Raw genomic sequence first — 24,428 nt, 5'->3', positions numbered from 1 at the left:
TTCTGGCACTGTTACTGGTAATATTAAATTACCTTTTTAGCATCAGTTGCTAGAGAGAAATTCTTTTAGCTCTCAAATCCCTCACATGTACACATCACTTCCTACTTCACAAAAGTTATTTCTAGCCTAGAGCCATCTCTTCCTCTTGGAACTCGTAAGAAAATATTTTGTGCTCCTTCCATGTGCTCTCACTGTCATTAGGGACTAAAATTATTCTTTAGCTGGACCAGTTTCCTTTTCATGCTACCCAGGTTCAGGTAGGGGTTAAATAGAAACAGCTTTGTCAACAAAAAAATCCCTAAAAGTAAAGAAATAAAATACATACAAAACATGAAAAAAGACAAACTCAGAGACAGAAGATCCCCAAACACACTCGATTTAAAGGATTTTTTCAAAAAGCAGAAACTAAAAGGGAGTTGGCAACAAGAACATACTCACAGATTCAAATCTGAAACTAAAGATAAACCAAACTTTGTACAAAATCCTTGCAGGCTGCTCACAAATCATTAGCCTCTAAATTAAATACAGGAAACACCATGTAACCCCCCCCATATTTGTCATTGCACCATTGTCACTATCTGCAAGGTATGGTTGACCTCACATGAACCTTAATGTTCATGGACTGCAGGGAATCATTACAGGAGTGAAAACTAGGGAGACAAAAGCAGAGTGGAGTCAGGCAGGCAGCACATGCCCCAGAACAGCCAAAATTCAGACAAAGAGATCAGGTTACACAAACTCAAGCAAGTACACACCAGTGTAAAACAGGAACCGATAATTTCAGCTATCAAATTACAGGAAAGAAACCTTTGTAGAAATGCAATACCAATATAGACAAAATGTTAAGCTGGCAATATTTAATAGATTAATACTTAAGAGATTATTTATGTTACAGATATTTGGTTGAAAGTTCAAAAATAAATATAATAGCTCTAGTAATCAAAAATTAACTGCTGTGCTCACATTAGTATTTTTAAAGAAACATCTTGCAAATATTAATTTTAAAATACTTTATTCATGCAATCAAAATTATGCTATCACATAATAACAGTGGGTGGTAATGTTTTTGACTCTTTATATTACCTACTTAGTACCGATTTCACCCTCCACTGAGAACAAAAGAAATATTAAAAAAAAAAACCAAAAACCTCAACATATTTAACATAGAAGCAGGTAAGACCTGCTTTCTTTGTTGAAACAATACTGTCCGTAGATACACAGAGAGATTCACACAGAGAAGGGGGATTAAATAAAGTAAAAGCCCCAGTCTTCCCAGGTTTAAGAGGGAGGATTAAAAAACAACTTCCTTCCCAGCAGGCTTGGACTCTTCTCCCACAGAAAAAGGAATAATACAAGAGGAGACAGCCTTAAGCTGCAGCCAAGGGAGGTTTGTTTTAGATATTATGAAAAAAAATGTTCACCTAAAGGGATGCCAAGCATTGGAAGTGGCTGCCCAGAGCAGTGGTGGAGTCATCACCCCTTGGAAGGATTTAAAAGATAAGTGGAAGTGGCACTTGGGAACAAAGTTTAGTGGTGGACTTGGCAGTGCCAGGTTAATCTTAGAGGTTTTTTCCAATCTTAATCATTCTGATTCTGATCCACTTTTCTGACAAGTCTGCATCCAGTTTCTACAGTGACCAGTGCCTGAATAACATCTAGTCTTCACCATCACAAAGATACTTAAGATGTCAGCCAAGGGGAATGTAACATGCTATTTTATCAGCTCATGTGTTTGCGCCCTCTTGTCATTCTTGATGTGCACCCATATGCTCTATCAGGTTTCTGGCTTTTCTTCTGAATATCAGAACATCACGTCTTTGAGCAAAGTGCTACTTTCAGACCAAACACTGCAATTTTCCATTTCAGCTGCAGTAATAGCAAAGCTTCAAAGTGAGAGACTGTTTCAGGTGGAGTCTGGAGCACCAGGTGATTTCAGAACACACCCAAGGCTGTCCGCTTGCACGACTGACTGCATTTGCTGCACTCACTGATGCTGTTTTGGTCTTGTGTCATTCAGTTGCTTCTGTTACAAAGATAACATAGCTTGGACAAAAGTCTGTTCATCATGAGACCAGTCCATGAATACTCAGTAAAATGGATCAACTATTCTGACTCATGGAGTAATCTGTTTTGTTCTCCATTATTAAGTTTCCTTCCTCTACCTACTCACACAGAGTAGGTTCACTGGGTTTTTGTTAGCTAGGAATATCCCCTCCTCACTTTTCTGTGCCTTATGTCCTTGCCCTATCACTTGCCATAAATCAAACGCTGTCCCAGAATTATGCTGTTGCAGAATTATCCTATTCACCCCCTGGAAAAAGTGAAACTGATAATCTGCATCTTTCCTCATTCCTTCGAAAATAACCAAGCCAAGCAGTACACAACCAGAAGTTATTTATCAGATGAGATGAATCACTCAGTAGTGGGGTAACAATAGCATAGCTCTTATATGTAACACTGAAGGAGGCAACAGCACAAGGTTAACAGGCAGGCAGAAAAGGAGTTCAGTTTTTGTGGAGATTATAAAAGAGGATCATTTTGGTAGGCAGTTTGGTCTTTGTATAAATTGGCTACTCCCTTGCCCGCGAGTGACATGAAAGATGTGTTTCCTGAAGCAAAGGGGAAAAAGGAAATAAAAGTGAAGACACTGATGGAGACAATATGGAAAAGTTCAGCATATTGAGTTATTTTAAGTTTAGAAAAAACGCCAGGAACCCAGGAAAGAAAAAATATTACACAAGGGAGGGAATCTTACTTTAATTTTTAAAAATGTGTTGGAAAGAAAGTTATAATCTAACTTTATGAGGAAATATTGTAGCCAGTAAAGCTGACTTAAACCCTCTAAATTTCAGCCAGGATGATGACCAAGGAATTAAAAAAATACCCATGAGAAGTAAAGGAAATGTCTTTTTGACACATCTACAATTAAGTAAAACACAGGTTACCTGAGCAAGAATAATTCACTAATACAACTCACAAAAAAAAAAAGAAACAAAATGGAAGGAACAGTTTTAGCACCGCCCAGTCAACAATGGAACTGGTCAATTTTGGGCTGGTCATCAGTCTATTCACTGATACTTAGGAATAATTAAACCTGTCAGGACAAGGAAGAGGAATAAATTAGTACACCATTAAGAGTCTTTTTCAACACTAATTACAACCTGCCTTTTGTCCAAAAAAAAAAAAAAAAAAAAAAAAAAAAAAAAAAAAAAAAAAAAATTTATTAGGGGGTTTCTGTTGCTGCCTTTGTGTTCAAGAGCTTTACTTTAAACTGCAAAAACAAGAAACTAAACTGATCCTTGCACAGGGTCCTAAGCTTGGTACCCCTGTACAAATATCACAACATCAAAGCAATTCTCAGATTGCTTCCAGAGCTTCTGGCAGTGTTTCATTCTATTCCTAGAACATCTACTTCACTACTGGGGCAATGAAATGCTCCTTTCAAACACTGATCAATATTGTGCTTATTACCAAAGGAGAAGCACACATAAAAATATTGTTTGGGGGAAAAATCACAGACCCTTATTACCATTTAGCTTCTTGAAACAAAAATTAAACTCATGACACATACATATCACATTAAAACTAAATGAGGGCTTAATACTAGCAGATTTAATGTAAAAAGCCTTTATGAATCTGACCCGAGGTCCCTATGCTTTTGAGCAGAAACAAATCCAAGACAGAAAATTAAAAAACTCAAAAATAAAAAAGAAATACTTGAGAATTAAATTCTGTTATCTTCTGGTTTCTCCTGAAAATGTGTCTTCTATTGGAAAGCTTTGATATAAAAATTAAGAGCATTCTCAGGTCTTACCTATAATAAGTACTGAATCTCTAGCAAAGAGCTTTTGCTTCCAATTAAAAAACATGTTCACACCTGAAAGGTTTTGATTAATAAGACAGCCTTACACAACTGGATAAATATTCTGAAAGGGTGTAACTTTGCTAAATCTACAGACATTAAAGAAAAAATGGTTAAATTAAAAATCCTTTTAAAGTATTTTCTCTCCCCCAAGTACAGCACCATGTTTATCTGCTTGTTACGTCACCTGAGCAAAAACTGCTTTAGAATCATGCAACACATGACAAATCAGGCCTTATCTTCAAAGGTGGTGGTGGGAAAAACCAAAGGAATTTCAAACTCCTGAGATACCAACAAAGAATTTGATTATTAAGTGATTTACTACAGTATTATGATACTGTAATCTGCCTACAATACAGGAATGGGTCAAAGAAAAATTGAAGCAACCCTGGTTCATTACTATATCTTCAAATTTTTAATGTGTATATTTTCAAATGTTTAATATAATGTCAGACAAGAACATCAGAAACAGAAACACAATTATTTCTTTTTTAGAGATCTTGCATAAAATTCCTTAAGATACCCTGAGGGAATTAATGGAGACAAATCTGAACTCTCATCTATACTGGGAAAATGACTGAATGAGGTATTTCAGCAATAAAAGCAGCTTTGTTTAAGTTTAGCTCTCCTAAAATCCCTTCTTAGGGAACCTTTCACATTAAGCGCTGTGGGACTGAAGACATCTTAACAGCAGGCAGCACAGAAATTATGTTGTAACTTACAGACAACCTTTTCCACAGTCTTCTGATCAGATGGTGAGACCGGTCCAAAGAGTCCCCCTCCAACAGGCTGTCCCAGTTCTTCCAGTACCCCTCCAGCAACACTGGTACTCTCTAACCCCACAACTCTCACTTTGGGGATGAAGCTGCAGAAGCAGAAATCTGCTCCAGAAAGGCCCTACCTACGATAAGAAAAGACTTTGTTTTGATAACACCTTAAAAAAACCCAGCTGTTAAATACTAGAGAAAACAAAAATGGGGAAGGGTGAAGATGCAAAGAGATAACTTCCAAATAAATGCACAATCTGCTTCAGACAGTACAGCATTTGAAATGCTAAACTGGTGTCACTTTACACTCCAGAATTCGCAATGTAACCTCAAATTGTAATTTTTTTTGGCATAAAAATGCCTTGAGGTAAGCGACCAAGGCAGGAACCTTTTCTTAGCCAGCTATTTGTCACCATGTCCATTGCTGAGCAGCACTTTAATAGCTTTAAAATCATGCACTGGTATTTTAATATACACCAAAATATTTATTAGTCAATAGAATCAAATGTCTTTATTTCTGTCTTTTGTCCATAAAGTTCCATTATCTGGAACAGTATTTCCCATATAATTGACACATTAAAATAATCAAAATGCTTTGTGCACCTCAATGCCAAATGCTGCTTATAGCAACTGCATACCCTGAAACAGAAATAATTTATATTGGGAGTACAAAAAAATACCCATTTAAGCCAGTTTCACAAGTACAGTTTACCGCTGGAAGAACATGCTTTGGAAAATAAGACGTCTCACACAGAAATTATTTCTTGATATCTACTGCCTCTACCAGACCACAATGGTCATCAGCTGTTACTTTTAAATGGCTCTTTGTTATTCAAGATGAAACAAGAGAATGAACTTAAGGATCTTTGGTGGCTACCAAGAACACAGAGAGAGATATTAATAAATCTTTCCTTTAAACATCATCACTACCGTTCAAATGAAGTGAAGGGCACTTAAAGTCTGATAAACAGCTCCAGGGTCAGGTCTGATTACATAAAAGTTCTGAGTTTCAACAACTTAGGAGAGTTTTTTGGGGGTTTTTTGGTTTTGTTGGGTTTTTGTTGTTGTTGTTTTGGTTTGGTTTTTTTTTGGGGGGGGGGATTGGTTTGTTTGGTTTTTTTTTTTTTAATTCACCCACATTGTAAGAAACATGTGTGAACACTTCCAAATGTCAGGAATTCCAAGCACTTTCCTTATGACTGGAAAATTGTACCCACTCATGGTCTCTTCACGTAGTCATTTCAAAGCAAAACTGAGTTCAAGGACGTGCAGATGACACAGGGAAATTTATTTGTCTACATTTTTGTCCTGCATTTACATGAAGTCCAATGAACTGTACTGAATGCCATGGAGAGGAGTACATTGTGTCCAAAATAATCTCACTGAAAGAAATATTTCCACATCTGCCTCTGTTCAGTTCCATCTTGCACAGACCACAAGATGACACAGCTCAGAGCAAATTCAGGGAAGTAAATTGTCAATAAGTGTAGAACTCTTCTCACAAACAAGTTACTAGAGATTTAAAATCCAACATGCAAGGGAGTCAAGGCACCTGTCAGGAAAGAGCTTTGTAAAGAACACGGTGCATCTCCCCCTTTGCTACAAACACTTCAGCAATGAACAAAAGGAGGCAGCAAGGCTGTCACTGTTAACCCATTAAAAGATTTTCTTCTAATTAGAAGTGAAGCCTGGCTTCCAAACTTTAGTAAAAAGGTAGACAAAAATATGATTTCTCTTATATCCTAACAATATTATTAGTCTTAAATTTTTAGCATCAAGTTTCCAGGGCAGCCTGGCCATCACCTTATATCACAGGATGGTTGAAACAAACAGAGGTTGCCAAGCCACTGGGACCCAGCTCCACCAGAACCTAAAACTGCAGGAGTGGGCTATCAAGAGAATCTTTCCCTGCAAGTAACCCCATTAATTAGTTCATGATAGTAATTAAGTACATCTACCGCATGACCTATTGCAAAATAAGCAGTATATAAGCATTTTCCTATATAATGAACAGAGCAAAAGCTTCCTTTTCACATGTACTTGTAGGACTCCCAGTCAGTCAAGAAGATGTTAGTACTAAACTGTTTCCTAGACTCTTTCCAAGTTTATTCAGGAAGTTAACTGCTCAAGACAAGCATCCCTTACTGAGTTCATGCAGTTCCTGATACACATTGCTGGTGCAACTGTAATTCAAGTCTCTGGTCCATCTCTCATTACTTTGTCACATGATGGATTTTGTGGAAGACCTCGTGCCTCCTTCATGAAAGGAGGTAAACTGACATTGCAGTGTGCAAATGGGGAGTACCAGCCTCATTACCTCAGAAAATGTCAGCCTGAGAAGCTCAAATTAAAAAAAAATATATGGGATATATATAATACAATATAATAAATATAAGCCAAGGTTGGTAACTGTTCCAGGGTTTCCAAATATAAGGCTAAAACAGTGCTGATTCCGATGAGTCTTTCAATGCTCTGACCTAAGAAAAAAATAAAATCTAAAAGCAAACAAACAAACAAAAACTTCAACTACATGCTTACATTATTATTTCTTGTCTAGCAAAAAGTTTAGGTCACTTGTTTGATTAAATACTGTTGAAATCAAGGGGACCTATAGACACTCTTAAATTCACTCCCTACTGAGAGAAGCACTAGAGCATGTGCTAACCGTGCCCTTGGGAATTAGTGTCTCATGCTGCACACTCTCGCAAATATTTAGGCACATGTTTAGTTTTGTCACCACGAATATTTCCATGGATAAACATGTTCATAGCTGTTAATAGGAAAAAAGGTCTGGAGCATTACTAAGGAGGAAATTTATCAAACAAATTACAACTGCAATATTGTGTCTTTTTGCAAATTACAATCCCAGAGGTGAACAAGAAATTTCTCTATATGATGAGATAAGAGTAAGGGAGTCAGAACTTGCTTTACTACACAAGTAAAGCAAGTTATTGCCACTGCTGACTAAAAGAAAAGCAAATTTTCTTTGCTCAGCTTCTATATCTTTTCCATACTCACAGTTCTTTAACAGGGCATGTAAATCCAAAACAGCATAGTATTTGTATTTTTAATCCCACATAATTAATGAGCACTTTTCCCTCTTACTTCAATCAGAACCCCCATATAGGAAAATATAAGCCAATTGATGCCATATGTCCCTCTGAATTGTTATTCCAGATGTATTCCTTGGAGTCACAGAATTAAAGTTCATGTTTCCTTGAAAAATAACGCATTCCTAAAAACTCAAATGAAGTAATTTTGAGTATAAAGTAGTTCATTACAAAAAAAATGAATCATATTAATATTCATTTCCTTCAGCATTTTTTCCTGTAACCTAAGTACAAAATACAGGAACAATTTATCTATAACATATTGAATTGTCAAGAAGCACAAATGCACTTAGCTTTAGCTTTTAGCTGGAGATTTCTCTGGCCAGAATAGCCAACTAACACCTAGGAATTTGAGAACTAACGTTTAAGTTTTCATTTCTATTAGCACAGAATAACTTCACCCATAGTCTGAAGCAGTCGGATTTGATCACAATGCTTGCTTTTAAAATACTGCAATGTTTCATTATCTTTTTATCTAGCCTTGTAACAAAGAAAGAAATAAAAATACACCATTTTTGTGGGAATATTTGCTTAACTGAAGGTTAACTGTGCTTTAAGTACTGCAAACAGAAAATCAGAAGTGGGGAAGGGAGTTGCAGCAATAGCTTTCCCACACTGCCCTGCCAACAACCTCAACCTTGTTGGGACATTTTCTCTAAGGGCTAGAAGTAATTAAGTTTCATTGCTAAATCAGTCTTGAGGCTGTCTTGAGCAGAAAAATCACTTATGTTTAATTGCATGCAGTGATGTGGTGAGCAGTCCATTAGGCAGACTGCAGATACCAGTTTACTTTTTGCAGCTCTGCAGGATACTTATAAATGAAAGATCATTATTTTATCCAAGCAGTCACTTGTATAATACATATTTCCTACAGAAAACAGTGGAACTTCAAATAAGGCTCATATTTGAGATTTTGCTACATAGTTTTACTAAATATTGTTTTGAGGGCTGTTGGGTTTAAAAGCTTGAGTTTCTGAAACTTAGTAACAATAAAACTGAATATTCATTCTACCATAATAAACATATATTTAATAATTATACAAGAATTTTATCAATTATAGTACAAATATTTTAAAACCAGTACAATAAAAAAAAAAACTAAACTGCCCATCATTTTTTAAGATAGAAAGATAAATATGAAATATAAACAATATGTAGTCACACACATCTGAACATGGCCAGAGGAATGTTCTCCATGACCAAGAAACTCTACCGACTGTTCAGCCTGAAGAAGCAAAGGTTGCGTGGAGACCTCATAGCACCCATCCAGCATCTAAAGGGGGCCTACAGGGAAGCCAAGAGGGCTTTCTTCATCAGGCACTGTAGCGATAGGACAAGGGGGAATGGCTTCAAACTGAGAATACATTTGGACTAGTTGATAGAAAGAAATTCTTTACTGTGAGGTTGATGAAGGACTGGCCCAGAAAAGCTGTGGATGCCCCATCCCTGGAGCTGTTCAAGGCCAGGCTGGATGCTGATTGAGCAACCTGGACTGGTGGAAGGCATCCCTGCTCGTGATGGGGGGGAGAAGGAACTAGATGTTCCCCAAGGTCCCTTCCAACCAAAATCAGTCTATGATTCTGTGACAGCAGTGATTTAGTTGACATATGTATATTTACACTGCAAAGTCTGAGTGAAAATGGTGTGCATCCAGACACTGATAAAGCTATTCTTCCAACAACTTCAATCAAACAACTTGCACAGAAACTGAGGATTAGTTATATGTCTACTTCAGTAACACTTAGCATCCTTAAATGCCTAGAGGAATTTGAACAAATTCTTAGCTTTATCAGGTTAACTATCTCCTTACAGTTGCCTATTTCTTCAACTCTGTGATTGAATTAACTTACATCAGTATCAACACCACCAAAGTGAGAAAGAAGCATTATTCTAGCACTAAGCTCCAGTAGCACCTACTCTGCCTTTCCTCAAGCACAAGAGTAAAAATCTCTCTACACATGATCTTTACTCTTGCAGAACAATGAAATTGCAGAGGTCAATTTTGGGGGCAGGTTTCAAGTATAAAGCAAAATGACAGCTTCATTCCAAGGCCATGACATAGAAGACTGAAAAAAAAAACAAAACGTTTTGGAGCGAAATATATTTCTTTGCATTTAGCTTTGTTGCAATAACTTTTTATTGTCTACTTTTATCATGCATTCACTGCTTTGCTGATGCAAAGGAGTTAGAAATCTGAAATATATAGGCTAAGTACTAAGGGGAAAAAAAAAAAAAAAAAACAACAAAACAAGTCTTTAAAATAGGTAATTCCCTCCTTACTTTACTACCTGCCAATATATTCTTGGTGAAACACACCTGGCAAATACCTCTGGGCATAATTTAAATTACTTTTTAGCCTTGTGTTTCACTTCATTAAGGGAAGTTAAGACTATTCTAAGATACAGTTCTTCATATTCAGCTATGGTTTTAAGACAAACTTTTCCTTTCCCTTCATGATTAAAAATTACTTAAAAACCCATAGACTATTCAAAATGGATAACTCAGGGCAAGCTAGACAAATAACACCTTCACACAACAGAATACATGGCAAAAACAGCACTGGAACACTCTACCCTGGAACACCTCAAAGACAATCTGCTGGTTTCCCTCCCCAGGGTTCAATGCCATTCTCAACCTCTCTCTCACTCCCCAATCAAGCTTTAGCTTTCACTGCGTTTAATCAGAAGAATCATTTACTTTTGACTTACTTCCAGATAACATAGATAAGGTGTGCCAGTCTTTGGCAATTAAATTACCTTTGAACTGTTAGCCATTGTGACCTGCCAGAAGGATTTTCCAGATCCCAGTACTATTTTAAAATATTTCTGACACATATGCCCCGAACCAAAACCTTAAGCCAAAGGACTATAAAACAGTTCCATTCTTCTGGATATATTTTATCCATTTGCTTCTTCTTTACAAGAAGTTATAAAAGACAGGCTCTGTACTACTTCCAAAATAGGCTTCACTAATGAGAAAGCTATAACTATGTATGCCAATAATTAAAGTGAGTTGTTAATTGATGGTTCAGAACACTCTTACAGGATAACTTTTAAATTTTTTTTTAAAAACACATTTCTTTTGAAAAACCTAAAAATTAAAGTACAGATTATTTTCTAAGGACAGAGAAAAGGGACCTCACTTCAGATATACAGGCACTCAGACCCGCCGCAACCAGCTCCTTCCTTTTAGTTTTGCAAATAACTTTCAAATATAAGTGGGTAATTATAAGAGAAATTAATACTGAAACCTACTGGCAATTTGGATCTTACACGACACTCAGAAATACAATTTGGTTAAATTAAATTTACACTATTTTGCAACATATTAAATTTTAAAAATACGTATGTTTTCTGTGTGCCAGCAAGCCTTAACCAGGACAGGAAAAACCCAGAGGATAAGATCCAAGAGACTAACAATCCTAGAACCCTTTTATATGGAAAAGAGATTATCATTTAATGAATACTTAGTTCCATGTCATCTTCACATTACACAACTAAATATGATGAGAGGTGCCATTGTTGCATTGTGCTTTGTGTTATTTATTTTCGTATTGTATTTTATGTTATTTATTTTCGTTATAATGGTTTGTTCTGCACCCCCCTGTTCTCCTGAGAAATGTTATGTTCTGAGGTCTGTCCCTGCCCCACTTCCTTGTCAATCCTCCCACATTCCTCCCAGTCCCCTCCTACGGGCCCTGTCTGTCATTCAATTGTTCCTCCCAGCTTCTAGAGAGTTCAGGTAAGGACATGGAGTGATAGGGCAGGAGCTGAGAAGGTTCCTCCCTTCATGTTTCCATTGGTTTCTTTAAATGTCCCTCCAGCCCTGTTCCACTCCCACGTTGTCCCTCATTAGATGTTGGTTTGTCTCCTCCCTTAGTCCCTCCCCTGCATTTAACCCCGGGCGCTCTGCTGGAGTTGCTCCCCTGTGGTTCAGGTGTCCCAGCTGGGACTGAATAAAGACCTTGGACTTTGCCCTCCAGCTGAGTCTGACTCCTTCCTCCATCTTCGGCGTGGTCTCTCCCGCGACAAGGGGAAAGCCCCCTTGCCCGCTCCTCTGGTTCCCAGGATCCAGAGGGGAGTTCCCCGTCTGGTCACAGTGTCGAGCTAGCTCAGGTGGATGGAGCCGCTACTCCGTGAGGGACACTGCAACATGTCATACTATCTCTTTTGAATCACTCCCTTGGCAAGTAAAATTTACAAAGTTCCTTCTCATGAAAAAAGCTATTACAGTTACTGTTAATACAAAAGGTTCATGTCTCTATGACTTTAAATCCACAGGTGAGTTTACAGGAGTCTACACCACACTCTGCTATGGTATACTGGACTGGGAAGAAAGAGGGCAAGGAAAACCTGAGCTGGCAGTAATGTCACCTCAACTATGTACCCTCCTTTCCAAGGTTCTTCCAGTATGACTGTGGAACAAATACTGCAGCACGAAAGAGCGTTTCATATTGCTCTTTCCACTGTTCTGTATTCACCTGTAAAAATATGAATTAAACCACATTTTAAAGATCCTCACCGGTCCCCATGTTCAACATTTAGTCAAATGTGGTATCGCAAATACATCACTGGTATAAACTATGAACACAAATCCACAGAAATTACTTTTTACAGGTATCCGGGCTAAATTCGTAAAACTTTGCACTTCACATTACTGAATTTACAGAAAACACACAGAACAGTGAAATCTCTTAAAAATAGCTTTAAACAAAAACAAAGACTTGTCTTCTTTCAACAAAGTCCTCTTTCAAGCATGGGTATGTACTGCCATGTATTACACTGCAAGGCAGTAACCCATTTTAGGATAGAAAAACCTATTTATTTATGCTAATAGCCACAGAGATCATGCATGGTTGGTACCAGCTGTGGCTCTCCGGGAATCATAACTCTACCATTAGATATGCTGGCTATGTCAGATGATGTATTTCATGCATTTTTTTCATTTAATGGTTCCACCTTCATAGTTTATCCCTCTACTCCCTCTCTCTGTGTCCCTCATCTACAGGGACAGAGAACATCAGTCCTGTGAGCTCACTGTCCTAACCAGATCTCTCCTTTTTCAGTATCTTGACAGGATACTGAACACATCCTACGTGACACACTGGTTCTGGTGTATCACTGGTGCAATGTGAAAAAATTGGTCATTTCTAGTAAAATTTTGGAAGTTCTCTCTCTCTCTGTGTATAGTCAAACTGATCTTAGCTTGTGCCAAATGTATTCCATCCCGCTGCCATGCATTCAGTGACTCCTCACAGCCCATTGCTGCCAACCCTTACTCCTCCTTATAGCTCTCCTTTGGGGACTCAGCACACAGCAGCAGCAGATGCTCCAGGAAATGCAGAGCTGGAAAGCACAGTCAGCTCTGAAGTAGGAGCCTCCTTGTATTTCACTTCCCTCTCATTTCAGCAGGCAGGCTGTTGCTGCTCTTGTTTCCTCAACCCCATCTCTGCTGCCACATCAGCCAGCACCCACGGAGACAGCCAGCCTATCTGGAAGAGACTGGGCACTCCAAGGAATTGATGGCAGCAGATCTAAGCCTCCTGTACAAAGACCAGAAGAAACAGCTGGAGATGCTCTCTGCGTGGTGCCAGGTCCACGCTCCCCAAATGAAGCTCTCAGCTGTGCCAATCACCGGCTCACAGTCTTGTGTCGTTAATGAAATGCATATTAAGACTTTCAGCCATGGGATTCGGTGTGATCACACCTGCTCCCACAGTTTTTGGATCATTTGGGAATGGGCTGGAAGTGGTAACAGAAATTAATAATGCTCTGCCTCATGCTCCACCCCCACAACAAAATAACAGACAGGAATAACTAATTAACATAAACAACAACATATTCAGTCCTGGGAATGAATTACGCTTCTGGGTTTGATTCCCTCCCATGGACTCTACTACACTTCAACACAGCCAGGAGCAAGAGAACTGCTGAGAAGATTCTCCAGGAACCTCTGTGATTAATATGCCACAGTTAAATAATTTTTGGCACTATGCACCCAATTTTGATAATTAATTCTGGCAGCATAATTATCTAAACTCTCAACAGTGATTTTATAAGCCACAGGCAAAAGTAGAAAGACCAAACCTGTACACTCTCATTTTTCAATTTCTTCAAGGATTACAAATGAAAAACATAAAAATTCTATATGCATAAAGACCTGATAAGGCCAAATGAATGAGGAAATGCAGAAAGAAATAAAAGCGACTGCCGGTGAACATTCAATATTATAACTTATAAATCCACCTGGTGATGACCACTGGATCATAATGGACAGCTTTTCATGCATCCTGTTTTGCCTGTAGAATAAACATTTATACATTAATCTGTTCAGTGGTACAGACAGAATAATGTCATTTTTTTTATTAATTAAAAACAAACAGGTATGACTTTTGCCTTCTAACAGTAAACAGTTTTACTCTCCCTCAAATTTTAAATGGTGTTACATTTTTAAGTTCTGATGTGAAAGTTGAACAGCACTTTTGCACATTTGGACTGCTGCCTCTGCATTTTGAAATTTCCATTTAAAAAGTTTCTCTGTTTTGATTTTCACTGCCAAATTCACACTTCTCAAAGAGAATCCAGTCAACTTTAGTTCATATTCAACTTTTTTTCTGGCTCCCTTTCTATTTATGCACTGTGCAAATATCCAGCAATTTCTTGGAAGAGCAAAAAAATTTTATAAGGACTTGATAATTATATGTTTCTTCTGGAAAAATTAGTTTCATTTGAATAATGTAACTTCTCATTTTCAGACTAAGTAAATTATAATTACACAATGGAACTTAATGAAAAGATCTCCCTTGAGTGAAAACATTTTCTGCTGCATAGAGTCCAATAAAAATACAAGAGAGTAAAAAGTTATTTTCTTGTTTCTCCTGCTGCCTTCTTACACAAAAAGCCAATTCTGGACCATTATTAAAAGTTTTTTCTACAAATTATTTAACTTAGCCTTAACTGCACTTCCACTGAGGCCCCAGGAATACCTCAGAAAAAGTATCACACACATGAAGTTCACTTTCTCGCACTTCCTTTCTTGCTAACCATGGTTACATCTTCTCACCACTTATGTTGATGCTTCTCCTCTGGTTGTCTCTAGCCTTTGAGGTGGTTTAATTGAAAAATGATCAGAAGGAATATCTGAAGAAAAAAGTAGATTTTTTTTCTACCTTATCAGTGAGTTAAACTGGCTCAACAGAAGATGTATCAGAATCAGAAATTACTAATATCACTCACAACAGACATTGTTAGGTCTGCACTTGTCCCGATATTTTGGATTGTAAACAGTACAATTAGCTATTCTTTAAAAAAACCTCATAGTTTTATTTTTCCATAATTCAAACATTGACTGGGTAACTACATAAACCTTTTGGGCAACCTGGAAATTAGGTACCCTTCACTAAAAAAAAACCTAACCAGGGAATTTGGAAGGGATGCACATATTCAGTAACTAACACTTCTGAAATGGAATTACCTTCTTCTGTAGAAAATAGCAGAAGCAAAATTCACAGAGGACCCACATATTCAGAAAAGTTAAATGACAGGCAATGGCAGGACATGATATCTCAGGTATATCTTCAGATGCTGATGCTGAGATACATTTTTTTTCACAAAAAAGGGATTAAGGCAACCTCATCAGCACAAGGAACATTTCACAGCATGGTTGGGATTCCGAGTCAGCGTAGGTCAAGATTCCAGACTGAACGCTAGTAAGTTTTCACAAACTTAGTAGGAATTTTATCAAAATTATATTACCATGAAGAAATACTGAGGTTTCTAACACTGAAAAACCCCATACACTGAAGCATCCAGCTGTGGTAATGCCCAGATCATTTCTCACTTCCAGTGTCATGACCAACTGTAGAATTTTAATTTTTAAATGAAATTCAACCTAAGCATAAATGACACCAACTCATACTGGAGATGCTTAATCATCAACATTCAAAACCATGTTTACCAGATATAAAACCGTACAAAGATGGAAAAAAATGTTCACCGCAAACAGAAGCATGCATGAGCAACATAATATTCAAATACTTTTATCCTCTTTGGAATAATTAATGTATTAATACTTTGTATATTACACAAAATTACTATTTCTTGAAAGGAACGAAGGATGAAGTAACCTCTCCACAGCTACCCAGTAACAATTGCTTTAAATTTCTCTAGATTTGACAATCTTTAATAGAGAAAATTCAGTGAAAAACTGGATCCCAGCCCTTGGCAAAGCAGCTGAAAGGCTCTCTTGAACCACTTCTATCATATGGCTAAGTAATGATTGAAGCAAAGAATAGTGTTCTTTGAAAAACATTTCATTTCTGACTGGGCAGTATTTAAGTTCCTGTTCTCCTTTTAAAAAATACTGGAATGTAGGTATGCAAGTTATATATAGTCCAGCTCTCTTCACTTACCTGAAGATAGTACAACTTCCAGGAATTTATAAAGCATTGTATTAATAAAGCATTATATCACACATGAATTAGGGGAAAAAAAAAAAAAAAAAGAAAGAAACAAACAGATATATTTAGCCTTACTTCTCCGTGTCTTAAAGGTGTGATAGCTCCTCTTGCTACTGCCATTCGGAATAATGTTTCTGTGGCCTGCATCAACAAACACACAGACAAATTTATTATTAATAAACAGACAACACAGCTCACGACAATTTGCTTTTATAATATTTTTTTATGTTTTCTGCTGCTTTCTAGTACCTATTTTACAATTTAATTGCTCCAGTGACTCCTTTAGAACAAACCTGCACACTTTAGGCAAGTGTTTATTGCAAGGTGAGACACATTGAGGATTTTAGTCTTGGCCTAAGTAACCACTTAAGCAGAACATGATCCCTCAGGCAACTGTTCCAGAAGACTATTTGAGCAGGTCAGAGATGCTCAGCCCCAGATAATTGTCCTCCAGAAGTTGTCAGGCAAAAGCGGGGTACTATGGAAAAAATAGCTATATGGTATTTCACAACTCATGGAACTTATTTTTAAAATTGCTGTTTAATAATGTACATGTAAATTGACAAGAGAGTATGAAAAAACAGCACGATGCTTTTCTTAAAAGCACCTGAGCCCCTCTTCACTCTCAGTAATGGTGGCATTACAAAACACAGCATTGTCAGGTGCAAATGGCAGGGAACACAAATTTGGGGAATCTTTAATTAGGTTGAATACCTTTCTGAGTTAGTTGCCTCATCCTTTCTTTAATCCAGTGAGACAACTGGCACATGCCTCTGATACAGATATAGGTTACTATCTTAATACAGACTGTAATCAGTTCTGTACCACCTATCTTTCTACAAGCTAGTTGGAAAAAGGAAAAAAATTCACAAGTTACATAAATTCACAGATTGGCACATCAGCATACACATGAACAGATTTGTTTTAAAAACTTGTTTCCATAGCAAACAGTGAAGCTGGTTTCAATTTCAGCTTTAAAAAACCATGGGTTTAATATCTGGTTCTAATTTAAAAAATACCCTGACATTTAAGGATCTATGTTAAGGAGTAGTTAGCAGGCTGTTTGGGAAGAAAAACAACAACAAAACAATCACATTTAGAAAGTTTATAAATAAAAGCAGTTTGCAGTAGCTGATCACCTTTCTAAACAGTGATTTTCAAAAAAAGCATCTCAGTGCTTCCATGACTGCATGATTTGCACCACCACTACCTTAAGACAGCTGTATCTCAATAAATCTGATATCGAAGATATCTCTTGAGATTAATTTCTCCGTCTTCCTAGAGACAGATTAATCGGGGTTTACTCTATCCTAAATAATTTTCTTCAGAAAATAACTTACTAAAAGACATTTTAATTACCTTATGCTCTCCCCACACACCTGCAAATGAATATGTGCACTCCAGAACACCAGGCTACAAAACCTCTTACTTCATTTACATCTGCAAGAATGGAGGGCAGTGCTCCACTGTGATTCTGCTTCCTGAATCTTTCTTCTCTGACAGATGAAGTGAACCTCACAGAACCTTTTGTATTTCACAAAATTGGCTTCTTTCACCAACATTTTTAGGGATGTTTCAACCAAATTGAGCATTCTGTCAATACAGCCAAGCAGCTTTGTTTCTTTTGAAAACCACTGGTGTGTGTGACTTTCTTTTCACATCTACTAGCAAAAGATCTCTCTTAGTACACTTGTACTCATCACGTTAATGCCAGATGTCAAAACCATTCAGAAACAAGGAAAAACCACAGCAATAGCAACTGCAACATCACAGATGTCTCCCGGTGGGCCACCCTTCACCAAGATTAGCACTACAAACACAGCTTCCCACACAAACTGCATGGCGGGGATGAGGCCACCTATAGCCACTGACTGACAGTGGCAAGGCTGGAGGAAGCTACTGGGGGTTTTGGCACGCAAAATCCCAGAGGAGGCTTAAAGAAGTTCATCTTTCAAAACAGGAATCAGCCCAAGCTTACTGTTGGTGTAAGCTTTAAGGTGAAGGAGGTGGACACTGCCAGTAAATAGTTCAGGTCTGCATTCTTTCAACACAGCAAACTAGGTGTGAACATGTGGAGATTTGAGTCGTACAAGGAAGAAGAGCATGATGTAAGCATGAAGAGTTTTTTAACACCTTCACAGGGCTACAACATCACACAGACTAATGATAAAAGTAATCAGCTAGCAAAATTTTGCCAGTCTTAAAACATAAATTTATCTGTAACACTGCTGTTTTTTTCAAAGCTTCCATGCAGCCTTCAATTTCTATCTTTTTCCCTTCTGCCCTGCAAAGGCAGAAAATCATACTGGAGCACGTCCAAGGAAGTGAAGCAGCCCTGGGAAAGGGTCTGGAACACAAGTCTTATGAGAAGCAGCTGAAGGAGCTAGGCATTTTTAGCCTGGGGAAAAGAAGGCTCAGAGGAGACCTTATCCCTCTCTGCAGCTGCCTGAAAGGAGGCTGTAACCAGGTGAAGGTCAGTCTCTTCTCACAGGTAACAAGTGAGAGGACAAGAAGAAATGGCCTCAAGTTGCACTGGGGAGGGGTTTAGATTGGATATTAGGAAAAGTTTCTTCCTGGAAAGGGTTGTAAAGTGCTTGAACACAGGCTGCCATGGGAGGGGTTAGAGTCACCATCCCTGGAAGTATTTAAAAGATGTGTCGATGTGGCACTTGGGGACTTGGTTTAGTGATGGACTTGGCAGTGCTGGGCTAAAGGATGGACTCTATGACCTTAAAGGCTTTTTCAACCTAAACAATTCTATGATTCTGTCTGGTCCTGCTCAGATTCCCTTGAACCAGCTTGTCAAGGCTCATTTTCAGCATCTCAAAGTTTGGAGGTCTCACAACCTCTCTGATCAACCTGTTTCAGCATTTCATAACACTTTAAGTGACAAGCCCACAAAAAAATGCAATTTACAGATGAACTATAAATTCCTTCTGCTTCCCAAAGAAACACAGCCCAATTCCTCAAATTCTCTCTAAGTGTTGGAAATGCTTTGCGACAGCCAAGTGGTAGGTACCCTTCAGTTTCTAGCTGTGAAAAGCCAAGACATAAGGAAATCCAAAAACACAGAACATGCTGCTGACATTCAAGCTGCACACATTGGATATGGAAGAATAAACATAAGGGTGGAGAAAGTCAAAATATACATGGACTGCGTTTGTTTTCTTTTGAATGTCAGAAACAAACTCCATCATACTTAATGCTCCACAAAGAAAAGAGGGAAAAAAAGCTGCATGAAGAACCACAACACCAATATAAAAACAATATTCTTGCACACTTCATATACTTTCTAAAATTCTATTTATGATAATAACTTGATGAGAGCAAAAGAATCCCTACAGGACATCACAACTACTTTGACTAAAAATCCAGTTTATTGAACACAGCTTGGCTGACATATTCTTGGTATGTAATTACAAATCTACCAAAGTTACCAGTTAATAATAGTCAATATTCATGCTGCAAAATATTTGCATACAATTTGTTTCAATACTGACTAAGTCTATTAGAGACATTTGAGTTCAAAGGATCTAATTTTAAATAATGTGTTGAAAGATATTAAGTATATTGAAAAGGCAAGTTTATTTCATTTAATTAGATCAGCTAAAAATATGCAGAGTACTGCTCTGTCACAAATCAAACTAGACATAACTGCCCATTTAAGAAACAATAATACTACTCTCAGAGAAACTGCTGACTAGGAATTCAGCTAATCTTTAACTGTTTTTCACTTAATATTACAATATAATCAGATACTTTAGAATGCTGTAAAAACTTGAGACTTATCTGCATTCAATTCACTGCGAATAAGCCTTCTAACTCAGCCATGGGAGTCAGAAGTTCATAAGAAAGCAAATTGTCAACACATGGTTTTAGCGATCTCAGCGTGAAATAAATGTGTTGCCAAGATGATTGTTACTGAATCCGAAAATTGTTGCTTGTTATAAAGAACGCGTGGCGCATTGCATTATACGTGAGGTGAAACGGCAGCCCAGCGTATGCCACCCCTCTGCAGCACCGTGCAAGCTCCAATGTCATCTCCAGACAAGGATGACCAACTGCTCCTGCCCCAACAAAGCAGTTGCATCTGATCAAATTCTTAGCAAGTGGGTTAAAAAAAAAAAAAAAAAAAGAAAAATAAAAACCACTTCTATGAACCAGATCTAAAGTGGAAGATAATTGTGCATTATTGATGGCAATGGTAGGAAAAACAGAAACACTGCATTAGATTCCAGATGTCTTGAATTTTCTAGGTATTCGCAAAAATAAACTGGTCTCACATAAGACTTCATCAGAATAGGTACTGTTTTACTAAAGTTAAAAATTGCAAACCTAAGCAGTGAAGAGACTGATCACACAAGTTAATCAATTTAGAAATGCACATTTTTTATTCACCTGACAACTTTTGGCATCTACTTCTATATACGTATTAAAAATCCCAAAACAAAACAGAAAAAAAACCCCAACTGAATTAAAATTAAAATGGTGCAAATTGTTTACAAGAAACAAAAAGGATGGAATACCACAAAAGACATTTTTTCACTCCTATTAGGTTTGCTGATATTGGATACAATAGCTAGCTGACAGCTCTGGCCTGCAAAATTTGTTCTTCTTCATGAAAAGTATATTACGTGGAAAAAAGCGTTTTGACAGTCTACCTGAAATCATTAAAAACAACCTTTCAACTTGATTATATATGAAGTACTGCTACAGCCCTTATTAGAAAACCATCACACAACGTTTGAAAACAAGAATGACTGCTAGAAAAAAAAAAGATCTGGTGAGATTCAGAAGCAATAGTGACTAGTAAAACACAGAATAAGAATCTGAATTTTTTTTCCCCTAAATTCTGTCCCCAAAAAGTCAAATGTAAAGCAACTGTCTGCATTTAAACCTTACTCAAGATGACAGATTTAACTGAGGCGCTTAATTATTGTTACAACTTTTGATGAAACTACCACAATATTAAAATAGAATGTGTTACCATTCTACACACTTTATAGATTTAAAATATTTTAAAAATATATTAAATACCATACAGAAGCTGAACTGAAGCTTTCAAAAAGACAGATATGTAAATTCCTACTCTCTGAAAAAACATAAAAAGTTGAATTAATTCCACTGTAGAGATGTGAATTCCATATACCTCCATCTTTTACTATGTTGAATGACTCTGAACGTCTCTGCCTTCATTACTTAACTACTGGAAACTCATTTGTACAATGAGTAGATCAGCCTTTATTTGACATCTGCGAGACACAAGCTCTCTCCAGTCACCAATTAATTGATCAAATAATTTCTTACCTTTATCTTCAATAAAAGTAATCTAGCTGTAAGCTCTCTAAAAAATAAACAATTTAAACCCCATGATAAAGCATATTCTACAGAATTCATGAAAGCCTTGTATTCATTTTCCAAAACATCTCTCATTTTTTCCTAAATTCAGCTTTCAGAATATGTTGCACAGAACACCCATCTTTGCATCCCATAATACTTGAACTCCCTCTCCTCTGGTTACTTACCCAACATTTGTGCAAACAAAGCACAAGTCTGACCATGTATCTTATGCAGAAAAGTACTATATGGAAATGCTATTTTTTCTTAAATAATAAACATGTATTGATTCCCTAACTAGAGATGTGCAAAACACATCACTAATACAGCATAAATAAATCAGTATTAAAACTAACAAGACTGATAGCATGGTCACTTTTTTTGATTTGTCTTGCTCATTCCTGAGAGCATTTGCAGATTTATCATGTAAATATAGGTTCAAATTTACACATAATTCAGTGTTACTCCTATTCCATTTACAAGTTCTGTTTGCTCATTGACCTAAATGTGGACTTTCAGGGTTAATAAAATACCTTATGAACTAATTTACCTCTACTCTCTGCCTAACTAAACTATCCTGATCTTCCTCCCTGCTGCAGTCCTGCTCAGGAACCTCAGCCTCTCCTTAAAGAGCTTTATAATTTAAATTTGCAGAACACATGCTTAACAACTGAACCAAGCATGGAAATAATAACACTATATATGCTGCCGAAAGGATGAAATAAAAGCATTTTTATGTATTTATCTTAATCTGAACTCAGTAGTCTGCAGTTGTGGTATTCGTAACATTTGCCAAGAGCATAATAATTGCTTTTTTTCTCCTGACTTCTCCTCTACCTGTTTTTTTCCCTTTCCTTCCTCCCAACCCCCTTCCAAAAAATGTTTGGTATTTACACTGGGATTCCTGGTCCCAGCCTGTAACTGACTTTCACCTTTTTCTAGTTTTCTCCACACAAAGGATTGAAGGGCTCAACATTGCAATTAACTAAGTATCAGGAAGCCAGGAAAAAAAATCCAGCAGTATAATGCTCATGAACTGAATTACCCACAAACCAGCCCACAAGCCAGCATGGGAAACTGGAGAAATAGGCCATTTCATTTCCTCTGCCTTGACAGAAATGCCAGAGAAAGGAGGTCCAAGCAAGCCTGCCCTACTATCATCATGGAGCAGAGGTTTCTGCATCTGAGAAATTGTCCACTGAAGCCAAATAAAACCTTCTTTCTTCCCAATCACACAGCAGAAGGACAGCAAACAGCTGCCAGCCAGCCTGCAGAAAGCATATGACAACTGTCAAACCTGGTTTTGATTAGTAATGCTGCCAGAGCAGAAAAGATAGTGGCCAAAAGACCGGTCTGACCACACCAGGAATACACAAGCACATTTGCTTGTATAGTCAGTGATCCCCCAGGATTTAGGGGCAGCGCAATCTTCAGATTTTCAGCTCCAAAATGGTGAGAATGAGCACTCATCATGCTCCATCTCCCTCTACCACATTTGAAACTGATCCATGGAGAGCTTTGCTGCTTCCTGGCCATAGGCTGCTGGAGAAACCACATGCAGAAACAGCAGGTCTGGCAAGGCTTGATGCAGTCACCAAGTTTTTAGGATGAAAGGGTAACACTGTCCTGAGTCCAGAGCTGCAACGAACTCCAACTACACGGAATCATTGAATGGTTTGGGTTGGACAGGACCTCTAAAGACCATCTAATCCAACTCCCCTGCCATGGGCAGGGACTCCTTCAACTGGACCAGGTTGCTCAAAGCCCCATTCAAATCAGCCTTAAAGACTTCCACGGGATGGGGCATCCACATCTCGGGACAAACTGTTCCAGGGCCTCACTACCCTCACAGCAAAGAATTTCTTTTTTACATATAATCTACACCTGTCCTCTTTCAGTTTAAAACCACTGGCTCCAGTCCTGTCACCACAGACAGTTGTAAAACGTTTCTCCCCATCTTTCTCTTAAGTCCACCTCAAATACTGAAAGGTTGCAATGAGGTCTCCCTGGAATCTTCTCTAGGCTGAACAACCACAATTCTCCCAGTGTGTCTCCATAAGAGAGGTGCTCCAGCACTCTCATCATCTTTGTGGATATGCTCCAACAAGTCCATGTCCTTTTTATGCTGGGGACCCCATAGCTGGACATGGCACTCCAGGGAGGGTCTCATGAGAGCCAAATAGAAGGACAGATTCCCCTCCCTCACCCTGCTGCCCAAGCTGCTTTGGATACAGCCCAGGATGAGGCCAGCTTTCTGGGCAGTAAGTTCACATTCCCAGATCATATTGAGCTCCTTATCCACCAACAGTCCCAAGTGCTTCTCTCCAAGGCTGCTCTCAATCCATTTGCCACTCAATCTGTATTCATGCTTGGGATTGCCCCGAGCCAGGTGCAGCATCTTACACTTGGCCACGTTGATCATCCTAAACTTATTATTACGTCTTTGCCTGTACATCCATTTTGACTCCTTGCTGTGACTTAATAAGCACCTCACTCTCCTCATCTTGAGAGCACTGGTGAAAGAAAGACAAGAAGACAAGGTGTGTCACATGGCAACAGGCATCAGGATGTTCCTGGAGAATTAATTCCCAAGCTATTGTAAATAACTGAAGCCAAACTCTTCTGCCACACAAGTTAAAAAAGACTGAGGTGAGCTTTCCAGGTCCACCTGTAGTTCCCTGGGTTCCTTGAGTTATTGGGACAACAGAGAGGAAAATCAAAAGATCCTTGATCTCTCCTCTCCACTCTAACCCCTGAAAACGGCAGATATTTAAACACCAGCAAGCTCTTCCAGCAGCCTTGGATCTTGTAAAAGACATTCACTATGACCAGTAGATTAATGAGAGCTGCATATTTAGACAGCTTTATTTCATATTATCCAAGCACATGTTCTG

General features: G+C 38.0%; 1 protein-coding gene across 1 annotated transcript in view; it reads right to left on the bottom strand.

The window, feature by feature from the left end:
- The window catches only part of TMEM135 (transmembrane protein 135), a 158,594-nt gene that overhangs the window by 73,593 nt on the left and 60,573 nt on the right, over positions 1-24,428 (bottom strand). The window contains exon 5 of the mRNA XM_040055997.2: positions 16,273-16,338. Coding sequence (XP_039911931.1) covers positions 16,273-16,338 — 66 coding nt within the window. The remainder of the gene's footprint in view (positions 1-16,272; positions 16,339-24,428) is intronic.

Source organism: Hirundo rustica, chromosome 2, assembly GCF_015227805.2.
Source record: "Hirundo rustica isolate bHirRus1 chromosome 2, bHirRus1.pri.v3, whole genome shotgun sequence".
Taxonomy (NCBI): Eukaryota; Metazoa; Chordata; class Aves; order Passeriformes; family Hirundinidae; genus Hirundo; species Hirundo rustica.
Note: the sequence above shows the minus strand (reverse complement) of the source record. Positions and strands in the feature narration are given on the sequence as shown.